The 27,075-nt window shown below is 39.5% G+C and overlaps 2 protein-coding genes across 3 annotated transcripts in view; one reads left to right on the top strand and one right to left on the bottom strand.

Moving 5' to 3' along the window:
• SH3YL1 (SH3 and SYLF domain containing 1) overlaps positions 1-8,271 on the bottom strand; it is a 44,487-nt gene extending 36,216 nt beyond the window's left edge. Inside the window, exons 1-2 of the mRNA XM_060234708.1 lie at positions 8,090-8,271; positions 2,396-2,506 (exon numbers count right to left, since the gene is read on the bottom strand). Of these exons, the coding sequence (XP_060090691.1) occupies positions 2,396-2,506; position 8,090 (112 nt within the window). The 5' untranslated portion in view covers positions 8,091-8,271. The remainder of the gene's footprint in view (positions 1-2,395; positions 2,507-8,089) is intronic.
• Positions 8,232-26,719, top strand: ACP1 (acid phosphatase 1). 2 transcript variants are annotated; one of them, XM_060234727.1, is made up of 6 exons: positions 8,232-8,637; positions 20,382-20,455; positions 20,702-20,815; positions 23,406-23,467; positions 26,153-26,258; positions 26,389-26,719. In XM_060234727.1, the coding sequence occupies exons 1-6, from the start codon at positions 8,598-8,600 to the stop codon at positions 26,464-26,466; spliced, it is 474 nt and encodes a 157-aa protein (XP_060090710.1). In that variant the 5' UTR covers positions 8,232-8,597; the 3' UTR covers positions 26,467-26,719. The 2 variants fall into 2 exon arrangements, with proteins under 2 accessions (XP_060090710.1, XP_060090702.1); XM_060234719.1 differs by lacking the exon at positions 20,702-20,815 and adding an exon at positions 20,541-20,654 and having other exon boundaries at positions 8,306-8,637.
• The last annotated feature ends 356 nt before the right edge of the window (positions 26,720-27,075 follow it).

The raw sequence follows: 27,075 nt of genomic DNA, 5'->3' as shown, positions 1-27,075 counted from the left end.
CTGGTACTTCCACAGACAGTGGGGACAGACAGACAGTGGGGTGGACATCATAATTTGTCATCTCACTATTGGTTCTGGATGGCTTTATTAAAGAACAGTCCTTGGTACTGTTTGCTATTATGGCTAAGGTAGCTTCCACAAGCTGATGAAAATCTGTTTAGGTTGCTAATCCTCATGGCCACCTTGCTGAACCCAGAAATAGAAGGCATAATAGCAAGAGTAATGGAAGTAGCATATGTTCTGCTAGCTGTTCATCCCTTGCTCCCTACATTATCCCACTGTCTACAGTGTAGCTGGTGGTCATATCTTACCATTCAGGAAGCCTCAGTGCCAATTCCACAAAAACACTGCTGAACACTGGAGCACCTGAATTACTTTTTAAGGAAATACATTGTTTGCTTTGAATTGTAAAGCTAATCAGTTGAAGACCGTCTTTGTAGCTGTATTGACTTATCAGTCACAAGTTTTGGAAGACACCAATTTCTGGTTGGATACAGCCATGGTTTTTATGGTCTTGGATTCCAGAGCGGAGTCCAGGTGTCAGGAAAATACAGGCTCTGATGAGTGCCATGTTGAGAAACGGAGGTCAGGACAGAGTGTGATCTTTTGCCACAGGATGTGTTGCAAAGCATCTGTAGGCACCAAAGCGATTGAGGGTTCCACCATATATTAGAGAAGATAAATTTTAGCTTGCTGTACAGAGTAGGCACGTGCTAATTTTCATGTTTTACACCTAATCACTGAGGTGGAGCTGCAGCTCCATGGAACATCCTTATTGATCAATGCATGCTTTACACCTCAGTGCAGAAGCTAGGTGTTCCCACTTGATGCATTTTTCATTTCAGTACAAAATATGTAGATGGGATTGAGATAGATAACATCTACATCTATTTCAAGGGGGGAGGGAGGAGTCCTAATTGTAATATATCTTGGGTTTTACATTGAACAGTTCTTAATAAATAGATTACCTAATGTACATTACCTTCTTCAAAAAATTAACAGCCTTAGCAACAACATTTTGACAGTCAGTAGAGCTGTGAATTCGCCTTAGAGTCAAGGCAGGAACCAAGAAAGAGGAAGGAATAATATAGGAAAGCATTACTGATAGACAGCCACCAGAACAATCCGATTTTCCCTCTCTGCTCCTTTCTCTATGGTACAGGGTACAGTGCCACTTCAAAGTATGGTTAGCTAATTTCAGATGCAACCCAAACTACAGTCTGTCTGAATGATGAACTGCAAACTAACTTCATATCACTGTTAACATTCTGGTTTGATGGTTAAGAAGCAACTGCAAACCATGGTTTGCAAACCAGAATGTATCATTGTCTCTGAAAGTTGATGTTCTTCAGTGCCCTCACTGAATGTGGCATTCATTATAGGATTGAAGATAAGAGTGCTTTTGGGCCACTGCTGTCTCCTGGAATTTATATCAGTCAGTTATAGAGATAGGAAGGCCCAGAAAAAAAAACTTTTTTTCCTGAGGCCTTTTTTGCTTTTTTCCAAAAAATTAAAAAAATTGAAAAAAAGAAAAAAGAAAAAATTGATTATGGAACGTTTTTTATTTTAACATGATGACTATAATATTTTAAGACAAGGTGTTCAAATATTTTCCAAATAATTTCTAAAAAATATGTATGTATCAGATTATTCTAATTTCTGTGTTCTGAGGACGAGCAAGTTCTAAGTCATGCCCATTCATTGAAACTTAGTCCTGGACTCCCTTCTATACACTCCCCCCTTCAATTCTTTTTATGAGAATGAGTTTTTTTATTTTTATTTAATACTGTGGAAAGGAAATATGAATAATTGTTACTTCTGGATTTTTAAAAATTGTTTTTTTATGAAGGTTTTTTTGTCTGTTCCACATAAACTAGTAAACAGTTCAGGAGATTATTCCTCCATTTGTTACAATTACAAATACATATTATTTTAAAAGTAAATTCTGTTTGTAATAATTGTTTGGCTAAACTATATTTTTAATATGCTGGTTGTGATAATTCCATGCCAAGTAAAATTGTCCATAGTCATATTTTATGTTCCTAAAGTAACAGAATGACTTTCAGTCCGGAAAAGAAAAAAGAAATGCTAGTGTGGCATTTTTTTTCAATTTTTCTGAAAATTTCCATTTTTTTCCTGAGCTTCAAAATTTTTGGAAATTTTACATCTCTAGTCAGTTACCATGAGAACAATTTATCAAGTTCTACAGCCTCAACAAGCAGGTTTTGCCATTTCACATTAAACATTGAGCTGATGCCTTTATTCTTCTAAAGTGAGGTCCGATAAGAGGCACGCCAAGAGGAATACTTGGCTCAAAGACAGATGTATGAACTAAAGTTCCAATTTGAGAGAGACAGAGAGAGAGAAAGGGAGAGAGAGAGAGATCCTTACTAACCAGGTATGATTTTGTCGGGTCCATTCCTGGATGTTATTTCTGTAAATTCTCTCAAGATTTTAGCTGCTTTTTTTGCTTCTGACTTCAAATTGGAAGGTATAGGGTTATTCACTGGGGAAAAAATGATAAATATTATAAAACTGATAGTATAACAAAACCTTGAATATCAAAGGGTTGGAAGGATTCATGATATTTTAAGAACATTAGTGTTTGGACTGCTATGACCTTAAGCATCCAATTTAGCACAAAATGCATAATACATACAACTTTCCTGCACTCTAAGCACAATAATAGCTGGACTTTTGGGAAACCACACCAATCAAATGCAGTAAAATTTATTATTTTGATACCACAGCAATGGGAATACAGTCTGGGAGTAGGTGACACATTCCTTCAGTGGTAGATCTGAAGTATACTTCAAGCTACATAACAAAAATTATTCCACTTCCCATTCCAATAGCATTCAAGAAAGACAAGGGATGTAGCAAGACATTTTTAAAATGTTATTCCAGAGGGAGGACTTTATTCATTGGTGGATTTGGAGCATTTGGTGGGAAATCCTTATTCAAGAAAGATGATATCAAAACCCTATCTGAGTCAACAGTGTGCGTGCTCCAGGGCAAGATGTCATCAGAAAACTGGCATATTGTTTAATTTGCGGGGTTCTAAGGGAAGCCTGACAGTTCATAATTAGTATTCCAACTGTGTTATGTTGGCTCAGTTCCTTTTAAAATAACTTTTTTTTTTACTTTAATGACTTCACTGAAATCTTTAAAATAAAACTCATAGTTATGGCCCTATTAAGGGAAAGCATAAAAGCTTGCCATTATCATCAAACAACTGATACAACATACAGGAATAAAAATTTGACCTACAGAACTTTTGCAACCTAAGATCCACAATGAATAATATTCATTGATTATGAATATTGTAACCTATTCTTCATGGTAGAAAGGGAAAGAATACATCTATTCCTGCACTAAAAGGGGGAAAAGCTTACAAAATAGAAGACAAGAAAATATTTAAAAACATGACAAATTTAACTTTCAGAAATAGATAACATTTATAGTGCACAAATAGATCAAAGAACTGTTATAAAAATTACAATCCAAGATACAGAGCAACAATCCCAAACACAATCTTGCAAATGTCTCTAAAGTTTCTTGGAGACAGATGAATTCTCAGCTTTTGATTAATGTCTGTTTCTGGCTTAGATATGATAGCGCCGACAAACTGTAACAAGACAAGTAATAGCTATTATTTGTGACTTGCAGATCTCTCCACCGATTATTGCACAAGTGGACTTTTACAAGTCTGTGTTCTCCAAGAGTCTATAGCAGGGGTGTCAAACATGTGGCCCTGGAGACAAATCAGGCCGCCAGAGAGCTCCTATCAGGCCCCTGAGCAACTGGCTGTCATCTGCTTCCTTCTCTCTCTCTCTCTCGCTTCTTTCTGCATCACAGCTTGCTTTGCCAGGCTTGCTTAATCACACAAGAGTTACAGAGCAAAGGCCAGTCTATTTTCTCCATTAGCTGAGGTTCCTCCCTTGGGGAAGAGGGAGAGCTTGCTTTTGCAGGCTCTCTTAATCACATGGCAGAGCTACTGAGCCAAGTCTCTCTTCCTTTTATTGGCTGAGCCTCCTCCCCCTCCTGGTCTTCTGAAAGGAAGGAAGGAAAGAGCCAGAGCTTCCTTTGCTCAGTTCCTTGGATCTTATGAGAGAAATACAAAGAAAGCACCTTTAAGACTGATGAGTGCTAATGTTTTAAGCATGCTTTAAGGTTTTTTTGTTTTTTTAAAAAAACATCTTTAATTGTGTTTGCCTGTGTGCTTTATAAAGTTTATATCTCTCTACCTAATCTTAAATAAGTACATACATGGCCTGCACCAGCATGGCCTGGCCCAACAAGCTCTCATTTATGTCAGATTTGGCCCTTATAACAAATATGTTCGACACCCCTGTATAGACCACAAGAACAATGTCAGTCATGACAGCCTCCAAAGAAACACAGTGTAGGTACAGAATAAATGCGCTGACTCCTGATCCACTATCAAGTGTCACTATCAAGACAACTCACAATTCCACCCATAGTCTTCAAAGATAGATATCTAGATAACACTTTGCTAGTTTTAACTGCTTTCCCATTGTACTCTGATAGTGTACAATAACACAACAGAAGCACTTACTTTACAACTGCTAAAATATCACATATACAATATAGTTTAGTTATGGAAATCCAGGTTTGGGCTGTGATCTAAGAACATATTCTTATGAATGGGCTGAATGCCTCAACACAAAATCCATTAACTAAGCTCCTGACAAGATGCTTTGAATTTATTTTATGACTTTATCTTAGGAAAACCTGCTAGATAAACTAATTAAAAGACAAAAATATTATCAAGAGGATTTTATGAATCTCACAGGAAATTATTTTTGTATTCCAGAACAGCTGGAATTGAGTATCTCAGTACACACAAGCAGAATTCTCTATCATCCCCCTAAGCAGGATAATCTCTCTGAATGAAAGCTGAAATACATTAAGAGAAGAAGGGAGAGCGAGAGAGTGCTCACCGGGAGATGGGGGGGGAGCATGAATCTGTCTCTTATTAAAGAGTTAGTATATTTATTTAGTTTCAGAGGGTAGCTGTGCTGGTCTGCAGTAAAACAGAGATTCAAGTCCAGTAGCAACTGACAGACTAACATTTTTTGGGTATAGTGAACTTTTGAGAGTCAAAGTTCTGTTCGTCAGATACAACAGCATCAAATCCACAAATGCAATGCCGGACAAAGCAGTTGCAATCTGATTCCCTTTCTAGAAACAAGGAAGAAAATGGTACTCTGAATTTAAGAGGAGAAATATGTATAGATTTTTAAAATTAGACTTTTAAAATCACTGCTCACCCAGGGTTCTAATGGTGACTTACAACAATCCAAGTAAAATCCCTGCTTGTGCTGGCTACAGTTCTTATCTTACACACTGCTGAATTACCAAGCAAAACTGGTTAAAAGAATGCAGTGGGTGCAGAGGATCATGCACAGAGAGGCTGTTCCTAAGGTTATATGGGTGCCAGACCGTGAACAGCTTTAAAAGAATAAAACGAGCACTTGCAATTGGGCCTGGAAGCGTGCTGACAGCCAGTGCAATTGATATAAATAGCACACATCGTTTATAGTACCCCAAATCCATAGGAAGGGGAGCAGCTGCAGTCTCAACCAGCTTAAGTTAAAAGAGTCATCTTCGAGAGCAGTTCACATACAGCAGGTTACAGGCTGGAGGCTATAAAAGCATGAATCATCATTGAAAGAGTTCCTCTGCTAAGGAAGAGGTGGAACCTCCATAATAAACAAAGCTAATAAAAAGCTACCAATCACAACCTCCTCCCTGCTTATAAAACAGCAGTCCTATGCATTGTACTCATTCAGATGGAGAAGTCGTATCACCATTGGTCACAGGCAACCTGGATTCTTTCAGCGCCTGAAGGCATCTCCTCTGATTTGTGTAGATTCAGTTTCAGTCTGTTCTAGCTCATCCATTTGCCCAGCACTCAAGATGATGGTTCAGAAGAACAGCTGCTGTCCATTCCAAGAAGTAACCCCCATTGGATAATATGGGATTTACTTCAGAGTTGATCTGTTCAGAATTGTTCCCAAATGATTCATGACAGAAATAAAGGCCTGGGTGCCATTAGCATGCTGATGACATCTCTCTCCAAGATTATGGATGAGTTCTCCAGGGTTAGGAGGTCATCCCTGGGGAAGCTCTGCCTACCTTCAGCCTTTAAAACAGAGCACCACAAAAGCTAAACTAGCAGTAGGTATACAAGATGGAAAACATTGAACTAAAGCAGGCCTCTTCCTACTAAGGGCACGTGAATGTAGAAAAGACTTCTTAAATTATACTCTCACATAAATAAAAAAGCTCCTCTGGCAACTGATGTAAAAGTTTCATACTGTGGATGAGTGGAAAGGACAAGACGGACAAGGACCTTAAGAGCTGAATTTGGCCTGTTCTGGCTAAATACAATTAATTTAACAATTGAGTTAGAGCCCCACAGTACAATCCTAAAAACATTTTCTTGGGACTTAGCCGATTGAATAAAATAGGGCTTATTTCTGACTAGACCTGCTTAGGATCACTCCCCTACACCATATCACTTGCTGCCTTTTATTTCCTTCACCTTGCAGATTGTGTATCAATTGCCCAGTAGTTTATATTTTGGTATTAAAATTTATGCAAGGCTTACAAATAAGATTTTTTTTTTCTAAAACAGTCTTTTTTTTTAACACACACATTTTGGTTTATACAGTGGGGATATGCTATTCTGTGGTATAGTCTGATCATTAAAAATGAATACATTAAAAAGATTTAAAATATCTGGGATAGCATAGAGAACCAACCATGAACCAAGAAGCGTCCCATGCAAATCCCACATTTGACATAATTTATTAGGTAACCTCAAGCAAAGTGTTCAGTCTCTTTACCTCAGTCCCCACTGGCAGAATGGGAGTAATAATAGTGGGTTGCACGACCATTCTCAGGTTTCCTAAACAATGTCTGTGATGTATCTTCAGCATCATATTGGTTTCATTGTGCCCAACTCTTCAGTTGGCTCCCAAAACCCCAGACATCAATCTAAAACTCCTATTCGTATTGACTACGATATAACAACAATAATAAAAAGATTGTTTAGGGATCAAGAACTCAGTAAGGTCTCAGTCCAGGTATAATACAAAGGTGCCTGACCGCTTCCTTTGTATGTGCAATTTCACTGATGGCAGTCGGTAGTAACAGAGAAGTAGTAGCTACAAGGTGGAGCTGGGCTTATGGTAACATACATGAGGCATTTATACAACTATGAAATCACTTAATGAATAAATCCAAGTGGGCAGCCGTGTTGGTCTAAAGCAACAGAACAAAGCAATAGAGAAGTGCACCTTTAAGACCAACTAAGTTTTATTCAGAATGTAAACTTAAGAGCATACGAAAGCTTACATTCTGAATAAAACTTAGTTGGTCTTAAAGGTGCAACTTTTCTACTTAATGAATAAGTTCATTCCTGTATAAAGCCATTTTTTCTTTTCAACTTAAGCACATCTCAACCAAAATTAAGCTCTTGAAATACCATTAATTTCAGTGGCAAGCAACTAAATACATGATTGAAAAAGAAGCAGCGGGGAATATTGATTTGGTCCATAAAAGACACAGGGTTGGCCTGTTGATCACAAGGGAGAATGTAGGATTACTAGCCCTCAGCTTTTAAGATACAGTGATCCTCAAGTCCAACAGAATAAAAAGTTTAATAAAAGATTAAGCAAAGCGGCTTGGACAACGGTGTTTTTTTAAAAATTGAGTTCCCACCCAAAACTAAATTTTAAAGCAACTACAAGCTACTGGACACTATGAGGACGGAAAAAGAAATCACTGTGCACAACACACATTAAAAAGTAGTTCTCTCTCAACTGGACTAGGAGTCTGAAACTCTAAAAACGGCAGGTAGTCTTTCCAATCTTCGGGTTTTTGAGATTTACACCCCCTCCCCCATTATTATTTTAAAATGTTCCATGTATTTCAGTAAGAGCTATATAGAAATTGAACAGAGGCAGGAAGGAGAAAGAAGCCAGGGAAACCCAGTTTCTCGAAAGATTTCCTCCGCCAATTCGTACCTTCGCTTATTTCTAAGCATCCCTATACTTACTTATTTCAGTGCGCTCTTACACACGCATGAAAACCCTCGATGGAAAGGACGCTCCCAGTCTTGACAACACATTAGGCGATTGCAAGAAAACAGAGAGAGGAAAGAGGACTGCTACTTCCCTCTGCAAAACGCCGCCTATCAGAAGCTGCTGCTCACCTGAAGCAGGTGCATTGAGTAGGGGAATAGTGGGCCAAGCAAGTGCCTGATTTTTAGACACCTCTCTCGGTGAAGGAAAGTGGGCGCCTGCTGGTGTTTGGATCATCACTTGTGTTTTTTACATTTAGAAAAGGACACTATTTATTTATCCCTTCTATATTTTTTTTAAAAAGACCGCCTTTCCGCCTGCCAGGCACTATACAAAGACGGTGTTTCAGGGGCTTTTTCGTTTTTGTTGCCGTAAAGCAGCGAGCGAGGTTTGCGACAGTCCTGGAGAGCGGCTTTCGTGGTGGTGGTTGTGTGGCGTTCTCTTCCCGCGGCGGCTTCCTCGCCAAGGGACTATTGAGTGAATATGGCGGCTGAGGTGAAGTCTGTCTTGTTCGTGTGTTTGGGTGAGTGGGAGAAGAAGGACCGGGGGGGGGGGGGGGTGCAATATGACCAGTTAAGAAGGTCTTCTGATTGCTTATATCTGGGGCGAAATACAGTGATGGAGGTGCTGATGTGATGAGCGCAGGCATGCAAAATGCAGCGTGGGGAGAATTTTTTTTTAATTTTAATTTTTATTCTTTTGTCAACTTGGGGAGAAAATTGATCAGAACTTCTTGCTCGTCTTTCTGTTTGCTTCATAAAGCAGGAGTGCAGTGTTCTCTCCAGTTACATAACCTTGTTTTCTAATCGATCGTCAGCAGTAGTTTCTCTTTCTGTCGTCTTTCTCTCCTGCTTTTTTGTTTCAAGCGGTTACTGCTTTTCCGTGGCTCACTGGTAACTTCTCTTTATTAGAAGCGCTGTTCGCCCTATCCGTGGAGGGTTACTTACACAAGTCACTGTAACTGTAGTTGTTGTAGGCGTATATATTCAGAACTCTCAGGTAGTGGGAAGAGGGTGGCAGCCTTAGTATTCTTCAGTGGGTCTGTCTGACAGTGACCCCTGTTGAATTTAATAGAATTACTTGCAAATAATTGTCATTAGGATTGCGGACTAAAGGTTAGGTCTGCTTAGCTGTTGCTAAGAAAAAAGGAATGAAGTGGAGGGACGGGAGAACAGTGAAATGAGACACCATGTGCAGTATGCACATCCACATGTCTCTTTGGTGGTGTGGCACTGGAAGGGTTTCATGTAGAGTCTATTCTGTGGCTGTGAGGTGATGGCATATTAAGACATCTGTAATGGGTTTTGGGGGGGGGGGGGAAGCAGGTGCAGTTTGTCAAGATGGGGTTTAAAAAATGAGCCTGTTGAGATATTTCTTTTACATTTCTCTTCCATGGGTCAAAAGAACCAACTTGCAGGTGACAAGGACAGTCTGTCTAAAACATGATAAAGAACAAGAGCATGCTGTAAGCTATGATTAGAAGAACAAGATATTGAATTTATACCCCACCCTTCACTTGGAGTCTCAGCAGTTTATAATCCCATTCCCTTCCTCTCCCCACAACAGACACCCTGTGAGATTGGTGGGGCTGAGAGAGATCTTTTGAGAACTGGTCTTAAGAGAGCAGTTCTGAGAGAACTTTGACTAGCTCATGGTCACTCAGCCGGTGCATGTGGAGGAGTGGGGAATCAAGCCAAGTTCTCCCAGATTAGAGTCCATGCACTTAACCACTGCACCAGAGTGGCTCTGTGATCCATCAGGCTCTTATGTTCTTGTCAAGCAGCTGATCCCTAAGAATTTTTAAGCCATCTCATAAGCAAAGCAGGTAGCCTGCAAAGAACAGGCAAACCCAAATAGCAGTTCCAGCTATTTACAGACTTTAACACTAGAAAGTGTGCTATATTTGTAGTTATTTTTTAGTATTGCACATTGTCTTAATTAGTATAATGGATGTGGAAAAATAGCATAGAAAGAGGCAAGATCACTTCCATGTCAAGCTTATTCTTTGTCCATTCATGATAAGTGTAAGGTTCTGCCAGTTATTGACCCAAGTCACCAATACTCATAATAAAAGAGTAAAAGGTTTTATTGGATTCATTTACAGAGCAGTGCTTTGTGCTGCAAACAGCCAAAGCCAGGAATAACAGAAGCAATAACAAGGCACACAGTTATAGTAAAAAGAGTGTGCACAAAAAGTCTCCCGCCAATCTAGCACTTGTTCCCACAGATGGCTGTACCTAAAGCTTAGAGGATCAAGGCCAGTGGCCGAATCCTCCTGCTCTGTTGCCTGAGCAATGTGATAACCAGTGAGTTCTGTCTGGAGCAGGGGTCTCCGAGCCATGGACTGGTACTTGTTCGAGGCCTGTTAGCAACTGGACTGTGAGTTGTATAATAATTTCATTATATATTACAATGTCATAATAGAAATAAAGTGCACAATTGCATCCCAAAACCACCACCACCCCAGTCTGTGGAAAAATTGTCTTCCGCAGAACTGGTCCCTGGTGCCAAAAAGGTTGGGGACCACTGGTCTAGAGCACAATCAGTGATCTAGTACAGTTTCTCCCCATTTCTTAGCTGTTACATAGATATGTCCTCAAGCAGCTGCAAGAAACAAAAGTTGCAGAGTTCATAGTTCAGGTTTAGCACAGAGTTCATGCATCTTAGAAATCATAACAGGCTCATCCTGACATTCTGCCTGCCAAACATCAACTTCCCCCTCTGGGAGATCTGAGAATTGTTTGTGGAACTCCCTGATCAGTTTTTGGGTGCTTACATCCATGGATTTCACTCATTCATTATGCCTCTATGAAAAGTGGGTCCATTTCACCAGATAATACAAAGTCTCCTATTTAATCTTGGAATCCAAAATATATTTGACTTCATAGTGGGGCTGGCCACTACAATTGGTGGCAGGGCTGTAGGTTTTTGGTGCCACTGGTCAGGTTCTGGAATGTGCTTCAGCAGGCTAAAATGAAAAACAGGATGAATATGTTTTAGGTTCTTTGGCAATGCAACTTCCATGGTGACTTTGTTAATCAGCCTCACCACTTTGAATGGACCTAAAAATTTCCAGTCTAGTTTTCTCGTGTGCTGGAGTTCTCTTAAGTAGAAATATGCATGGCATCCCCATCATAAATATTCCAGCTCTCCATTTCTCTGCTTGGGCTTTGTAATTCTCTTTGATTTTACTGACCCAAGGCGGGGAGGTGGGACCAATTTCCAGTTTTTTTGCTTGGCTGCGAGCAGTTACTGCCCCCCCCCCAGTTGTTCTTCTGTGAATAGTGAATCAATTACTTCTTCCCGCTTGCTCTTGTGCTGTAAGCAGGAGAGAGTGTCAGCCAGAATGTTTAACTTACCAGGGAGGTGCTTCAACATGAAGGTAAACTTAGAGAAAAACTGCACCCACCAGATCTGTTTAGCTCCTAGTTTCCGGCATGACTGCAGTGCCTCTAGATTTTTGTGATCTGTTCATATCTCAAATGGCACTCTCGCCCACTTTAGCCAACGGCACCACATCTCTAGGGCCAACTTTACAGCCACCTCCTCCTTATCCCACACAGACCAATAATGCTTGGCTTCAGAAAACTTCTGGGAAACGTAGGCACAGGATTGGAGTTTACCATCCCTCTTGCAATAAGACTCTGCCCATAGTCACATCACTCACCTTCACTTAAACAGTTAATTGTTTAGTCTCGTCTGGGTGAAGGAGGACCGGCTCAGAAGTGAACAACTGTTTTAGCTTTAGAAAAGACTGTTGACACTCTGGGGACTTAGCTCCTGTTTTTAACTTAGCTCCTGTTTTTTTTTTCCCCCTTCTGGCTCTTTTCTCTTAGTTTCTAATAAGTCACTGAGCAGGAGGGCAACCTCCTTAAGAAATTCATTGAATACGGTTTAGCTTTAGGTAGGGATTCCCCGGGGATTAATTCAGTCGCACAATCAGTGTTCCTATGAAAAGGGAGCTCATCAGCTTCCCTCTCTCCAAATGCTTGGCTCGGATCTTGGTACTGTGGGGAGATCTGGCCCAAGTCCTCCTTGGTTAGGCAATCAGCTTCTGGAATGAGAGGAGGTTCAGGGCCCCATTCAGCATTCCATACATGAATCTCACACAGTTTATTGGGGAAACACAGTCTCTGTTCACTCCACTGCACATAAGGGTCGTGATCCACCAGCCACCTCACCTCTAGCACTATGGGGAAACTAGCCGATGGGGGTAACCACAAAAGTTCTCTCCCCCAGTGGTGGCCCATCCCCACATGGACTGCTTCGGTTTCTAGAGTACACGGGTCTCCTTTCATAGGAGTCCCATCCATCCATTCAAACCTGATTGGCTCTGGCAGTTTGGTTGGTCAGATTCAAACCCAACCCCATAACTATGGTAGGAATGATTAAATTATGGCTGCAGCCTGAATTCAGCAGTGCACTCAATCTTATAAGAGTTCCCAACCTGGGATTAACTATGGTGGAACATAAAACAAAATTCCTTTATTCCTCACTTGAGGTGGTGCATCAATTCCCTGGACCTGCTGCTTTATGTCTCTCACAGCAGGTCTTGCTCATTTCCTGATGGAGGGTATTGTTCAGTGTTGCTTCTGGATGATGAAGTTGGGGGGCTGTCTACTCGTTCATCTCATGGCTTCATTGTGCCTCCTTCACTCTGTTAGTGGATCAATCTGGCTTTGGTCTCAATCCACTACTCTTTGGAGCCTCTCAGTTTCTGTTTCCCTGAGGGGCTGCTGGTACTTTCAGACAAGAGGCAGCAAAATGATTATCGGCCCCACACTGCAAACACAATCCCAGTTTCCTTCTCTGGTCTTTCTCAGTGTCTGGAGAGTCATGCTTGGTTCGGGCTATCTCTCCCCAGCCATCTCGGGTGCTCTTCCCATGACTGGCTTGGTGCTGCTGCCATAAAAGTCTTACCACCTGCTCTCAATTCTCCATCCTGCAGGCCAGTTGTATCACCCCATCACCCTGCACCATCACCTTTGCCACCAGGTTGGGGTTCATTCCTGCTTGGTAAAATTCTTATCTTCACCCCCTCAGACCAATCTCTTACTTTAGCCACATACGCTTGGAACTCTGCAGAGTACTCTCACACTGATTGGCTCCCTTGGTGTATCTTTTTCAGCTATTTGGGTTGTTACTCTTTAAAGACAGGCTCTTGTCTCATAATATGAACTTAATCCACAGCTCTTAGTTGCATAATAACTTTGTCGTGTTAGAGTGTGGTCTACTAAAGAATCCTGATTACTATTTTTGTCAAACTACAAATGCTGGATTGTTCAGGAACCTAGCAATAATGCCTATACCTTAGATGTCTGGATTACATCAGTATTGCAGAAGAATAGCACACAGAACAATCTTGAAAGATTTTTCTTCCCTGGCCTTGCTGTATTCCATTGGTAAATTCTCTAGTCACATCACAATTCGTTACCAAGCTGCTATACTGGCTCAGTAGCATTTAGCAAAGAGACTTACAGACCCCCTCTAGAAAGATGAGGCTTAGGGGATATCTCTGAGACATATCAGAGATAGGGGCTTATTCTATTGGTTTTAACTGTGACTTGTAAGCCACCTTGAGCTGCAGCAAAAGGCAGTGTATAAATGTTTACTTTAAAAAAAAAAAAAAGAGGAGCCATTCCTTACTTTATGCTTTTTCTAAATTATGCCTAGTAATTTTCCATTTGTTTGGTTGCCTGGAAGAGACAGTCACGGGGTTGTAAAGTGATATCATGTAGCTTGCATTGTTATAGATGTTGATTCTTGTTTAGTAGTTTTGTCAGTTGTTGATCATGTTGCAGTTCACTAAACTGTGGGAGCAGTCTTTTGTTTCAAAAATTGGGCCATACAGCTCCCACCTTAGCAGGTTTTCTGGTAGTGTGTATAAAGCTGCTGACTGAATGCTTTGAATCCTTTTAACTAAAGTAATTAAATTACATGTCAGAATCTTTCCTTCCTGGTTAACTTAGGGAGCTGATAAGAGTTTGATGGTTAAAGCATTTTGAAAGTCCACTCTCCTTGCAGGCCGTTCAGATGCTCTAGATCCCTATTTGTTGTTATTTCATGTGAAACTTCTGTGATAACATGATATAGTGGATGGTACTTTTTACTTGTTTATTCTGATGTGTCTTGACTGTTATTTTGTAAGGCTCTCCTCATTACCCGGGTTCAAAAGAAATGCACACAAAAAGGCAAAGCACATCAGCTACAGTTAACAGAGTATGATTTAGTTGTTGATATATACACTGAGTACTGAACTCCTTGACTAGCTAGGTAGGGACATTTACGGATGTGCGCGATGGCATGTCCTTTATGAGAGCTGATTAGATAAAAGTTGCAGGTAGTGGCCTTGGTCCAAAGCAGAATCCAAAAGCTGCAAATACCTTTTGTTACAGCAAACCAAAATGATACAGAACAGTGTGCAAGCTTTTTGAGTTCTCCATATTTTTTCATCATGCTGGATTTTTTAAAAAGTGTGAGGGTGGAAGATAGATTTTTCAAGCCATGGTGTCCATAGGATGCTTAGCTGACTTCAGTAGGCTCAGGATGTGGCTAGCTAGCATCAGATTGTGCCCCTGGCATGCTGGGAAGAAGAAATGTGGAATGGAAGCATTCCATTGAAGATACAAAAACCAGCAGCTAGTGAGATGTTTCTCAGACAAAGCAAGACCCACAGAATCCTTGGAAGTCTGAGAGCAGTGGAAAAATATGATGGTTTCACTTTGCAATTAGAATCTCATTCGTCATCACAGTTGGATTCATTTTGCACTTAGGATCTCTTTGATCATCATAGTTGCATTTGGTACAACAAATCTCTTCCTTGTTCAGTGTATTAATGACCTGTTGGAATGCCAACAGGTTAAAGTCCTCTGCTTAGATACCTTGGTGTGCCATGCCTTTTCTGTAGTGCATTCTTTGTATGAAGATTGTGGCCCAAACAAAAGAAAACTAGTCACACTTAATCATCTGTGGTATAAGATAGTAACAACTAGGTGGGACTTGATTTATACAGACCTTGATTTACAAGTCACAAGTTGCCCCAAATTATAGGGAAGGACTTGGTGGGTGACCTTATGGGTTTTCTTGCATGGTGTAAACATCTGACTGCTTTTACATTGGTTTCAAAATATAAATCTGGTAAAATATCACTATACCATCTGCCTTCTGTTCGTAACAGGAGTAGCCCATATACTTTACATAGCAATCTATAATCTAGTTAATACTTGCAAAGTTATATGTTTGTGAGTTGCTCTTGCTGTTAACAATAAGTAGAGTGCATGACCTATGAAGAAGAGATTGTACCATATGGACCAGGATTAATATTTTGCTATATTAATTATATCCCAGAGGTGGAATAGCTGAAAATGTATTACTTAACTGAAAGGTAAAGACTCCAACAAATCGGACCCCAACGACTGATGAAATAAGTGCTTGTTAGATTAAAAGCATCTCTGGGTTGTTGTTGTTCTTAGATGAAACTTTTCAGTTAATGTTGTGCCACAAGAACACACAAACATCTGCTAGTCATAATTTGCATACTCACTTCTTTGTAATAGCTCTTTCTTTAAAGGTTGTAGTTCTCAAGCCGTACATGACTTGGGACTGGGGTATCTGGAGGACTGTCTTTTTCCATATATTCCTGCACAGGAATGGAGATCACAAGTAGAGACCCTCCTGACTATTCCATCAATCAAAGAAGCTCATTTGGTGGCCACATGAGAAAGGGCCTTTTCAGTGGCAACCCCACGATTATGGAAGAACTTCCCCAGGGAGGTCCACCTGTCCCCCTCACTGTCAGTCTTCAGGAAGCAGTTGAAGACAGTTTATATAGAACTGTGTTTGATTGATTTAGTTTTTATCAGGGTAGATTTGATTTAAATCAAATTGATCACAATTTAAATCACTAGTCAGTAAGACTTGATTTAAATCATAGTTTTCTACATAAAGACTCATTTTTGCTGGTATAATCTTAATATTCACAATTAGATGAAGATTTCATTTTTAGAATAACAACTGTTCATATTAGTTTTAGAGTTATATAAAAATATTGATTTTAATACTATTAGAAACACATTATAGATAGGTCATTATGAAATTGTGAGGTGAATTGTCTCCAGTTTAATAGATTAATCATTCATATTTGGGCGACTTTTCTGCTGTATTTTATTGGAAGGAGAAAAATAATAATTCCCTTAATAATAATAATTTAAATCGTTTTATTCAACTAAAACAATAACATTATAGCATATGTTTGCTTAAACATCCATGTTTGTTAACTGATGTGATTAAACAATATACATTTTTTAAAAACTTAAACTGTTAGCCCAGCCTACACATGAAAAACTTAAATACTATCATCTTTAGCTCACTCATCATCTTCATCTTCTTCTTTGTTCATAATCTGGAAAAGAAAAACAAGCTTTCCTTCTTTATCGGGTCCCAAACAATTTCTCAATTTAGAATGAATGAGTCCAAAGGAAGAGAATATTCTTTCTACGCTGGCAGAAGAAGCTACTGCTGTTAAAAGTGAAATCATTATTTGAATAGTCTCTAAATCCAAGTGCTTAAGTGACTTTCACCAGTTCACTGGTGTGACTTTCTTTAAAACATCTTCAGCAAACATATATTTCTTGAATGGTTCCCCCTTAGCTCTGAAGTTTATTAAAGTTGGCATTACAGATGGATGATTGCTGGATACCCATGTCATAGCTAACTCCTCTTCCTCAGCACTTAAGTTTTGACCCTGGTACCGGATATTGACAATATTTGCCAGAAAATGAGCTGGAGGCAGTGCTCGTCCCATTTGTTTTTTAATGCTTGTAATTTGATTCTGTCAATATGTAGTTCTGTTTTTTAGTGCTCACTCCGTTCCTTCCAAATTTCAACAGCATCAGCAATAAAATAGCTATTTTTCTGTATTTTGTTTAAAGCTCCAGAAATGGGTTTCAGGATGCTCAGCATATAGTCAACATTTATTTTAAGCACAATGTTGAGGATTTTGGGCGTGACAGTGCCATCTATTTTATCTCGATTTTGTTCACAAATTGTCATCAGAATAGGCCCGTTCTTGATATACTGCTCAAAACAGTCCACCACAGAGTTCTATCTAACATCTTGTGGGAGCATTAGCTTGTGTCCACCCATTCTTTTCAGAGCTGCTGCAGCAAAATGATTGTTACGGAAGTATTTAGCAATATCAACAATATTAGTCTTTATTTCTGGAACACTGAAGTCTTTGGCTAGGAGATGCAGCAAATGAGCACTGCAACCATATGTTATTAGCTTTGTGTTCCCTTCCTGCTCTTCTGAATTTCTTCTCAACTTGGATACATTTGCAGCATTGTCTGTGACCAAGCTGCGTACTGGACATTTGAATTTTTGTTTACATGTTGTTGTATACATGTTTTGCTGCCACGTCCTGTAAGTATTCTGCTGTGTGTGCATTTACTGACGTTTCAATTGTTTGTGCAAGGAAGACTTTCCCTTCTTCTGTTGTCATACAAGCACATACAACTGGATCATTGTGGACAGTACTCCACCCATCAAGACTTAGGTTAACAATTTTACCCTCCAGAGCTGTTGCACATTGCTCCATTTCTCTATCATACACTTTATCCAGCAGTTTCCCTTCAACATCTGCTCTGCTGGGTGGACTGCATCCTGGTCTCAGTGATTGAACCATATTAATGAACTGCGGGCTCTCAGTCAGACGGAAAGAAGAGTTTGTTGCATAAACAAACTAGGCAGTTTTTTCGTCAGTTAACTCTTTTTCTAATCTGCTGGTTTTTATCAAAAACTTATCTATGGTGGTTCCATGAGGGAAGGGTTTTTTATTTCTTTTAGGTGATATACTGCGGGTGTCTGATAATGACGTATATGGTGCAACTGAAACACTATCCTGGATAGATAACTCTGAAACTGTAGAACAGGAGGATGGTGATGTTGAAGGCAGATAGGTTCCAGAATCCTTAGTGTTGATGATGAATTCCCCTAAACAAAAAAAAATAATCAGTGCTGTTATTTTATTATTGATACAATTTCTGCTTATTGTATTCATTGTCATGCAGCACTACCCAAAAAGGAATATTTGCTTTTCTTCATAACTGTATCAAAATGACAGTAACATGCAGTAATAATAAGAAATATGATGATTAAATAAAAATGTTTACCAACCTGAAGATCCTGCCTGTTCAAACATGTTTGTTGTCATCTTCATCCTAGCACTTCTCATGATGTTGTCTCATTCGGGCCACCAGGCCTTGCATTTCTTTGTTGCACTGTTTGCATTTTGCACACATGCCTGGCTTACCAATAGGTAGAGGAACTTCATTAAAATATTCCCAAACTGGGTCTCTTTTACGGCCTGCTGCCATTATAGGTTTTCTCCAGGGAAAGAATAATGTGATAAACCTCGTGTTATACACACAAAAGATCCAAAGTCTTGTGGAATATTCTGCTCAAGAAGTTTCACCTTCATATTTACTGCTTGCCCCTGCCTCCTCACAATTAAATTCTTCTTGTGCAGATCTATTCCACTTCAAGCAGTCTTTTTCTATTCATTGAACTTTTTGAAACTTAACACTTAAGGGGTTGATTCTGTGTACATAGGTTTGTAGAACAATGAGATTAAGGTCTTTTTGTTCATTTTATAACATTTTTGCTGTGTAGAAGAGGCATGTGATCTCTGCAGACACAAATTACGTTTTTGAGAACTGCAAAACCAAGCATCTGTGTTCTGTGATAATATCTTGTAGACAGAAAAACTGCCCAGTAATCTTACAGAAACCTCTGGAAGAGCATGACATTGTGAATGGATTAATAGAATTTATTACCAAAAAATTCAAATATTGCATGCATATACAGCCTTATGCTTCAGAATTTAAAAAGAATTCTTGTTTCATGATGGAATAACCTTTGGATGATAATATATTTTCCTCAAAAAGCATTTTATTTTTAAAATCCGATTTAAATTTTAAAAATCTGATTTTTTTTTTATTTTTTTTTTATTTTATCATTAATTTTTATCCACCCTGCTCAAACATGAGTGGCTGTTTTTTTCTTTAAGAGCATGGAAAACTGATTCTTGGGGCACTGTTGCTTTATCAGTGTTCCACAATCAGGGAAGCTAGGAGGAAAGGTGGGTGGGATTCCTTCTCCGCTGTCCATAGGGTTGCTATTTTTGAGTAGAGAAGGGCAAGACTGGGAAAATGCATGTAATGATTTGAATTTATATATGTGTATTCCTTTAATTGTTGGTAAGTTGCAGTAGAAAAAGGAGGGGGTGAAAGAGGGGGAATGAGTGAGGTGATTGGTGACTGAGAGAATGTGGGTGGAGCTAAGATGTACGGTATGTGTGGAGACAGAAGTCAGACAGCAGTTAACAGTCAGTTCTGGCCAATCAGCAATCTACAGAGTCTGAGAAGCAGTCTTCCAATTAGAATCCCATACTAGTGCTGTGAAAGGCATTAAGAATCTAGAGAAGAAAAGTAAAATACTTTAGGGGCTAGATAGAGAGCCAAAACCTAATATTGTCAGAATATTATAATAACTTGAGAGACAGAAGCTGTCAGAAAGTTGAGCTAGGAAGAGAAAGGAGGATTTGAGAGTGAGAACGTGAAGTGAGTGATACCTCAATCAGAAATTATTTACTGTAGAATTAAGCGATAAACATCTTGAAACCAATATGCATATTTTACAAATAAAGTTTTGTTTTGTTTTATATTAACCTTGAGTTCTATGATATTAAATTATAAGAGTCTCATCCTCAGGGCCACATAGTCCAATGAAGAAGCCTTAGAGCTTGGGCACAGTTAAGTGAGGAACGTTAAATAAAGTGCTTGGAATTAAATTCTTGGTGGCAGCATTATATACATTTAGAGAGGGAGTTGTGACAATGTGGTTCAGTTTGTGTTTCATGGTCGGACCACAAACTGAATCCTGAACCAAACCAGGAGGTTTGTTCATGAACTAAATTGGTTTGTGATTCATGGCCCTGCAAACCTCCATGTCTTTTCGGTCCTTTTCAACTGGGTCTGCAGAAAGCCTGAAAAACACCTGAGCGATAGGGAGCAGCTTGCTTCCTGCTGCCCAACTGTTTTAGGTTGTCTTGCGCAGTCCCTTTAAACAGCTGTGTGGCTGTCACAGTACCCTAGAACTATGCCAGTTTACCTTCTCTGCTTCTGTAACTATTGGGAATTTTTTGGCTGTCAGAGGTACAGGTCTGTATTTTAAAATTATACTAAATCCTTATATTTTTGTTTCCTGCAGGGAATATTTGTCGATCACCTATAGCAGAAGCTGTATTCAGAAGACTCGTAATTGATCAGAATGCTGAAAACAAGGTACATTTTTGTTTCTGTCCTCTGAAGCAATACTTCTCTTAGCATTATAAGGGAAATGTAAATATTTGTATTTGTCTTTCTGTAGTGGAGGATAGACAGTGCAGCAACGTCTACATATGAAATAGGAAACCCTCCAGATTATCGGGGCCAGAATTGCATGCGGAAACATGGCATTACCATGAATCATATTGCCAGGCAGGTACTGTACCAATGTTTATTTAAATGCATGTGTATTGTTGTTCACAGTGGATGATAGACAGTGCTGCTGTTTCTGACTGGAACGTGGGGCGCTCCCCAGATGCAAGGGCTTTAAGCTGTTTAAGAAACCATGGCGTTGAGACGGCCCATATTGCACGACAGGTAGAAAGAGTCTGTTTCATTGTTTGGCAGAAATAATGGGAGTGTCTTATGCTGTAATTATTGTCTAGTCCTGGTAATGGGTGTGTTCACATGCAAATACGACGTATTAACTAAGTTGTTAATAGCATCTTTATGATAAGTCAGATGTACCCAGTTTCTAGTGCCTTTTAAGGCTCTAACCTGAGTGTTTAGAAGAGCGGGTTGGATTCAGATGCTGTTCCACCACCAGCTTAATGGTATTTATATTATTTTTGCCGGTCTCCCTTAACCCACCACATGCACACACTGCAAGCCCTTGTTTTCCCCACTGTACTATTCATTAATCCCCAGAAGCAAAGTTCAGGGGGATTTGTGGGCTGCAGCAGGACAGGGGATAAGAGAAAGTCATATTCTGTGAGTTTTATGCTGCTCATGGTACTGTGTGTGGATCCAGCCCAGTGATTGGGCAGGGGGGGCGGGATTCAGATTTACACTGAATCTCATTTGTTATTTTGTTGACCATTTATCCAGTTTGGACAGTGGCATTCTGGAGCTCTTTGCAGTCTGCATATGTTCTTGCCATGAGTAATTTTGGTGTCCTCTTTATATTTGGCTACTTCATAGACTCCAGTCGTTCTAATACTTCCTGATTCCAGTCATTTAATAGCAAGTTAAATAGACTTGGTTCTTGAGTGACATCAATGCTTGTGTGACATCAGTGCTTATGTTCTGCCATTTCTCAGAGTACATACTACAGTCTCCTTGCTAAGCATGAAGAAGAGAAAGAAGCTAAAGGAGAATATAATGTTTTAATTGCGTATTTCAAAAAAATGCATGTAACTTTTTTCAGTTGTTCTGTTTCAGTTTTCAAACATTCCTTTCAAGGCCTGACCTTTCTTAGGTGAGGTCATGCTTCCAGCTTTTGTATTATGTAAAATATTCTGTTACCTTCACTCTGCCTTTAGAAATACTGAGTAGTCCTTTGAATGAAGTTTTTTCAGCTACACTAATGCCTTTCACAGATCTTATGCTCCCTTAGCTCGTATTTACCTACACAATGCAGCATATATTTGATTTCCTCCTCAGCAATTAAACAATTCTGGTGCTTTTTAAAAATGTTGGTAGCATTTTGAGATTTTTTTCCAGTATTTAGCAGTTAAATTTTTAGCTATAGTTAAGATATAATACACCTACCTATGACTGTCAATGGATCAGAATGTTCTCTGTGAATATTTTCTTTAACATAATTTGAAAGAAGCCCAACGGTGGGAACCTTTAATATCTCCTTTGTATTAGTAGCTATGTTCCAGGAATTTCTTGAATATTTAAAACCTTTCTATATCACATTCCCACCCAAATAAGGTCATCAAGGTAGCACACATTAAAACATTTCAGCATTAAAATTCTTTATACTAAAGCAGCATTTAAAATAGTTTATATATAATTTTTAAAAACACTTCAGCAAAAAACATGCACATGTAATACAACATAACATAGTTCATATTCCCCCACTAAGCAGGACAGACCATTATTCTTCCTTCTAGCTTTATATACTCTTTAAAGAATGTTTGGTGTGTGAAATTGTTTGAAGAGTTGTGTTAGGTAAGCATCTAAAGAAGGTACCAGATACCCAGGTGCAAGTTCATTTATTGTCTGAAATAAGTGCTCTCTTGCCTCTTCCTCTTTTTCCAGATATGTACAGGAATCAATAAAATTTTTCCAAGCTTAGGTCAGTAACTAAAGATCTGCTTTAGGCATGCCTAAGGAATATATCACTCTGACCTGTTCACCCCACCAAACTTTGAACAATAGGACCTGCCCCAAGAGGGTCTCAAGAGGAATGTTGCTGCCCAAAAAACTTACATACCTTTTTGGGGTATAATGCCTTAGAGCCCATCCTCCACACTAACAATTTTTTCCAGGGGAACTAATCTTGATCATCTGATGGTCGATTGTAATAGCAGGAGATTGCAACCTGGAGGTTGGTGGATCTAGGCCTGTCAGCAACCTTTGGGTGATTTGAAACCACCCAGCATGCATGACTCAATCCATAGATCCACATTTGTATGTGGGGGAAGAGTTTCCGTCTAGTTGAACAGCTACCTTCCTCATGAAGGGAAAGCCAAGACACATCTGGAAAATCATTTGATAAGCGGAACCTTTTTTTTACACAAAGCAGGAGACACTTTCAAGTCTTAGCAGACTTTATTCTCTCTAGCATGTGCTTTTAACACAGTTAATTACCCAGTGGCCTGCTCATTTTTTGTAATTCTTAAAAATCAGCTACTCATGATTCTCTGTCTGAAATAGTTGTTCATAAGAAAGTGGGGCATAAGTTTTCGACTACATGCATACTTGCAAGAGACCAGTTCTTACAGTTTTTGAAATAGCCCATATGAGCATCTCTTACAATGAATGCAGAACTTCGGATTTTACAGAAGTTCCAGTGATACTTAGAATTTTTTTTCTTTGTTTGAAACCACACTTCCACAAATATATATGCAACTTATAATGTAAAATTCCTATTTACCTATGCATATACATTTGGAATTCTGTGCCAGTGATGTGCTCTCTGCTTTAATAGTCTTCAAACATGTTTGTTGTATTTTAGATTACAAAGGATGATTTCCTGACGTTTGATTATATACTTTGTATGGATGAAAGCAATTTACGGTAAGTTGTACAAAAGAAGCATTCCTGCCGATATTGATGATGTTTCTGTTAAATGCAACCTCAAAATGTGTTCTGTTTAGAAAAACTGTCCATAGAAGATACAGTCTTCAAAGGTGCCCCTCCACAACATCCATAGCAGTTGCTTGGCAGTTTGTCAGGGAGCAGCCAGACTAGTGTTGTCTTACAGCACAGTAAAATGTTCCTCCTACAAGCAAACGATCACCAGTCTTATTCTGCAGTAGGAGAAAAGGCTGCTGACATGAATGTGTCTTTGTGATGAATCGTCGTATTCAAAAGCCATTGTATCAAAGCTTCCTACAGAGTTGTTAAGTTCCTCTCCTGTGCTAGAGCTGAAAGTGTATCTTGCCACAGAAACTGAGCCCCTCGTTGTTGTCTGGGACCCATAATAAAGCTGCTGCCCATTTATATTAAAAGTTTTCTGGTTATCAAAGGCTTTGTTTTACCTACATTTAGTTGCCTCCATAATCAAAGAGAGATGGGGCAGTGGCATCTGGTATCCTCCTTTTGCAGCTTGAAGATATTTTCCTTACTGAGGAAAACACTTCATTGTGCCTTGGTCACTGAATGGCCATCAGGTGCTATGTGTCTTTGGCTGGCCATATCTGATCCTGGGCTGCCCTCTTAGTCTTCTATCATCTAAACCAGAGATGTCCATCAACCATGGAACTATTGGCTTGTACCACACCAACTGTTAGAGTAAGGTTGATTCTTCTCATGTTCTTTCTCCCCCTTTCTTCCACACCAGATGTCCTTTTGACCTGGAAAGATTATCCCTGGGTTTGCAGGACCCTCAAAGACAAACAGCCCCAGGGGCTTGTGGGGGGGGAGCTGCAGTGAGAATGGGAAAGGGGCAAGTGTAAGCTCCACTGACAAAAGAAGGGACACTTTTCAACCTCTTCTCCCTCCTCACTGAAGCCACCACCACCCTGTCCCAAACTGTGCAGTTATTCATCCCTGTAGGTCCTATAGCTACAGCAGTAATTGTTTCCAGGGGCAAAAGGGACTGTGGTGGGAGGGAACTGAATGTGGGGAAATCCACATACTGTTGGCTGGCTGTCTACAAGTCCCTGATCATGGGTGGAAGTCCGAAGCAGAGAGAAGGACTTTCTGTTTTTGTAAAGCTGAAAAATGAGAAGATGCAGTAGAATTTTTTTAAAAATGTATATCTCGCCTTTCTCCTCAATGGGATCCATTTTATCCTCACAACAACCTTGTGCGATAGGTAAGATGAGTGTGACTGACCCAAAGTCACCCACCAAGCTTCCATGGCAGATTGGAGATTCAAACCAGGGTCTCTCAGATCCTATATTGTCCAGCATTTCAGTTATTGGTGTATTACTGGAGAATGTTCATGAGGAATACTGTTTTTGAATTGACCTGGAATGAAAATAAAGGGAAACATTTAACAAGGGAGTATTGTGCAATGGAAACATCAAAGTGTTTTTCTCCATTATTTATTTTTATTTATTTATTTATTTATTTAAGATTTGTATCCCGCCCTTCCCACAAGTGGCTCAGGGCGGCTTCCAATAGTAGATCCAACAAAATTACAATAATTAAACATATAAAGGGATCCGTATTTAAAACAGATAAAACCTTAGTTATTAATACATATTAATAAATATTGCAACTGTAAATAAAAGAAATCCAGCAAGTTACATTAAAATTCTCAAGCTAGTTATAGGCTAGCCGGAAGAGGGTCGTCTTACAGGCCCTGCGGAACTGAACAAGGTCCCGCAGGGCCCTCACCTCTTCCGGCAGCTGATTCCACCATGTAGGGGCCATAACAGAGAAAGCCCTTTCTCTGGTGGACTTCAAGCGGGCTTCCTTCGGCCCAGGGATGGTAAGGAGATTTTGTGTTCCCGATTATCTTCTAGGAATACATAAATAACGTTTTTACTATACAGAAGTTAAAATTAAAAGGGGAAATGAATTGGGGGATGAACAATGTAAATTCATGTCACTGACAAAAAGCCAGTTAACTGTATTGTCACATGTTTATTTCTGCAAAAGGGAGAGATTTGTAATTACTTTTGTATACGTTGTGTTCTTAATTAGGGATTGGCACAGTCCAGAAAAAAATGGACCACAGAGATTTTAGGTCCTTGATGTTTATGGACCTTGAACCACAAACCTTCAGGTTTAATGGACCAGGTTGTGGTCTGTGCAGAAGTCATTTAAAATTGAAATAGCCTCTGTGCAAAACCACATGGCATGCGAGTGAAGGTGAGCAGCAATTTCACCCGCTTCCAAGTGGGTGAAGTCGCTGCTTGACCTTCATTCATGTGCTGTGCAGCTTTACAAAAGGCATTTAAATGGCCCTTGTTCGAAGCCATGCGGCGTGCAAGCTAAGGCAAATGGCAACTTCACCCACTTTTGGATGGGTGAAGCTGCCCCTCACCTTCACTCATGTTCCTGGGAGGGTTAGCAGGATGGCATGGACCATGAACTGGGCCCCAGTTCATGGAAGAATTAAGTCCATGGTCTGGTCCATGCCCATCCCCATCCTTGATACCATTTGTAGGGAAAGTGCATCACAAAGTGTTCCTTGCAGTCTTTCAGTATCTTTCATACTTGACAGACTCTAATTACAAACATGCTGATGTTCAGTAAATACCTCCCAAAACTTCTTTAAAAGAAGCTGCTTTGTCTTTTCAATTACAGAGATCTGAAAAGGAAGAGCAATCAAATTCAGAACTGCAAAGCCCGAATTGAGCTGTTGGGCAGCTATGATCCCCAGAAACAGCTTATTATTGAAGATCCATACTATGTAAGTAGCCCAGCCCCTTTACCCCTGTCTAACATAAAATCAATCATTGTACTTAATAAATAAATGTGTTTGTAGCTTGAATTGGTGCCCTTGATCGCCACTTACCTTCTGTTTCTTTTTTCCCCCATAGGGGAATGATGAAGATTTTGATACTGTTTATGAACAGTGCCGTAGATGCTGTACAGAGTTTTTAGTGAAACCTCATTAACATGCTCAGGTGTTCCTGAAAGTGACAAACAGTAACTCTTCTATAGAAGGTGTGTTCTAGAACTTAACTATCAAATTGTAATAATGTGCCTTTAAAAGACATTTCAGTTGAATTTTAGTAATTTTTGTGTTGCGCTGCAGTTCCTGTATGTCCTATTTGAGAAACAGCACACTTTCAAAAATCAGTATTGTGCTTGATCATCTGTGTAATAGGAGAGAAGTTTTTCAATGAAAAGAATAAACATGCAACTGAGTGTGTGTGTGTTCTATTATGTATAAGAATTCATATATAAATATTCTAAATATGAAACATTTTAAATGGCCAAAAGACAGGATATGAGCTTTCAAGTCTGCTCACTTCAGACAGCTCATACCCTGCCACAAATTCTGTTAGTCTTTAAGACACCACGGGACTCTTGCTTTTTTCTCCTGCTACAGACTAACACAGCTACCTATCTTAAGTGTTTTTGTTATATTTCCAGTTTCAGGCAGTTTCATATGTTTCCTGTATAAGCTCTTGGGTTGTCACATTATTAGGTACTGGAGACAGACAAAAAAAGTCCGGTAACCATTTGTAAATGCCAGCAGTCCTTTAGAATACCGTAATTGG

This window comes from Heteronotia binoei, chromosome 1 (assembly GCF_032191835.1).
Source record: "Heteronotia binoei isolate CCM8104 ecotype False Entrance Well chromosome 1, APGP_CSIRO_Hbin_v1, whole genome shotgun sequence".
NCBI classification, from domain to species: domain Eukaryota; kingdom Metazoa; phylum Chordata; class Lepidosauria; order Squamata; family Gekkonidae; genus Heteronotia; species Heteronotia binoei.
Note: the sequence above shows the minus strand (reverse complement) of the source record. Positions and strands in the feature narration are given on the sequence as shown.

Bases quoted from the DNA above. Each gene is read 5' to 3' on its own strand.
- ACP1 (XM_060234727.1), top strand. From the start codon at position 8,598: ATGGCGGCTGAGGTGAAGTCTGTCTTGTTCGTGTGTTTGG. The intron at 23,468-26,152 runs GTAAGTTGTACA...TTTCAATTACAG, and splicing joins ATGGATGAAAGCAATTTACG to AGATCTGAAAAGGAAGAGCA. The intron at 26,259-26,388 runs GTAAGTAGCCCA...TTTCCCCCATAG, and splicing joins TTATTGAAGATCCATACTAT to GGGAATGATGAAGATTTTGA.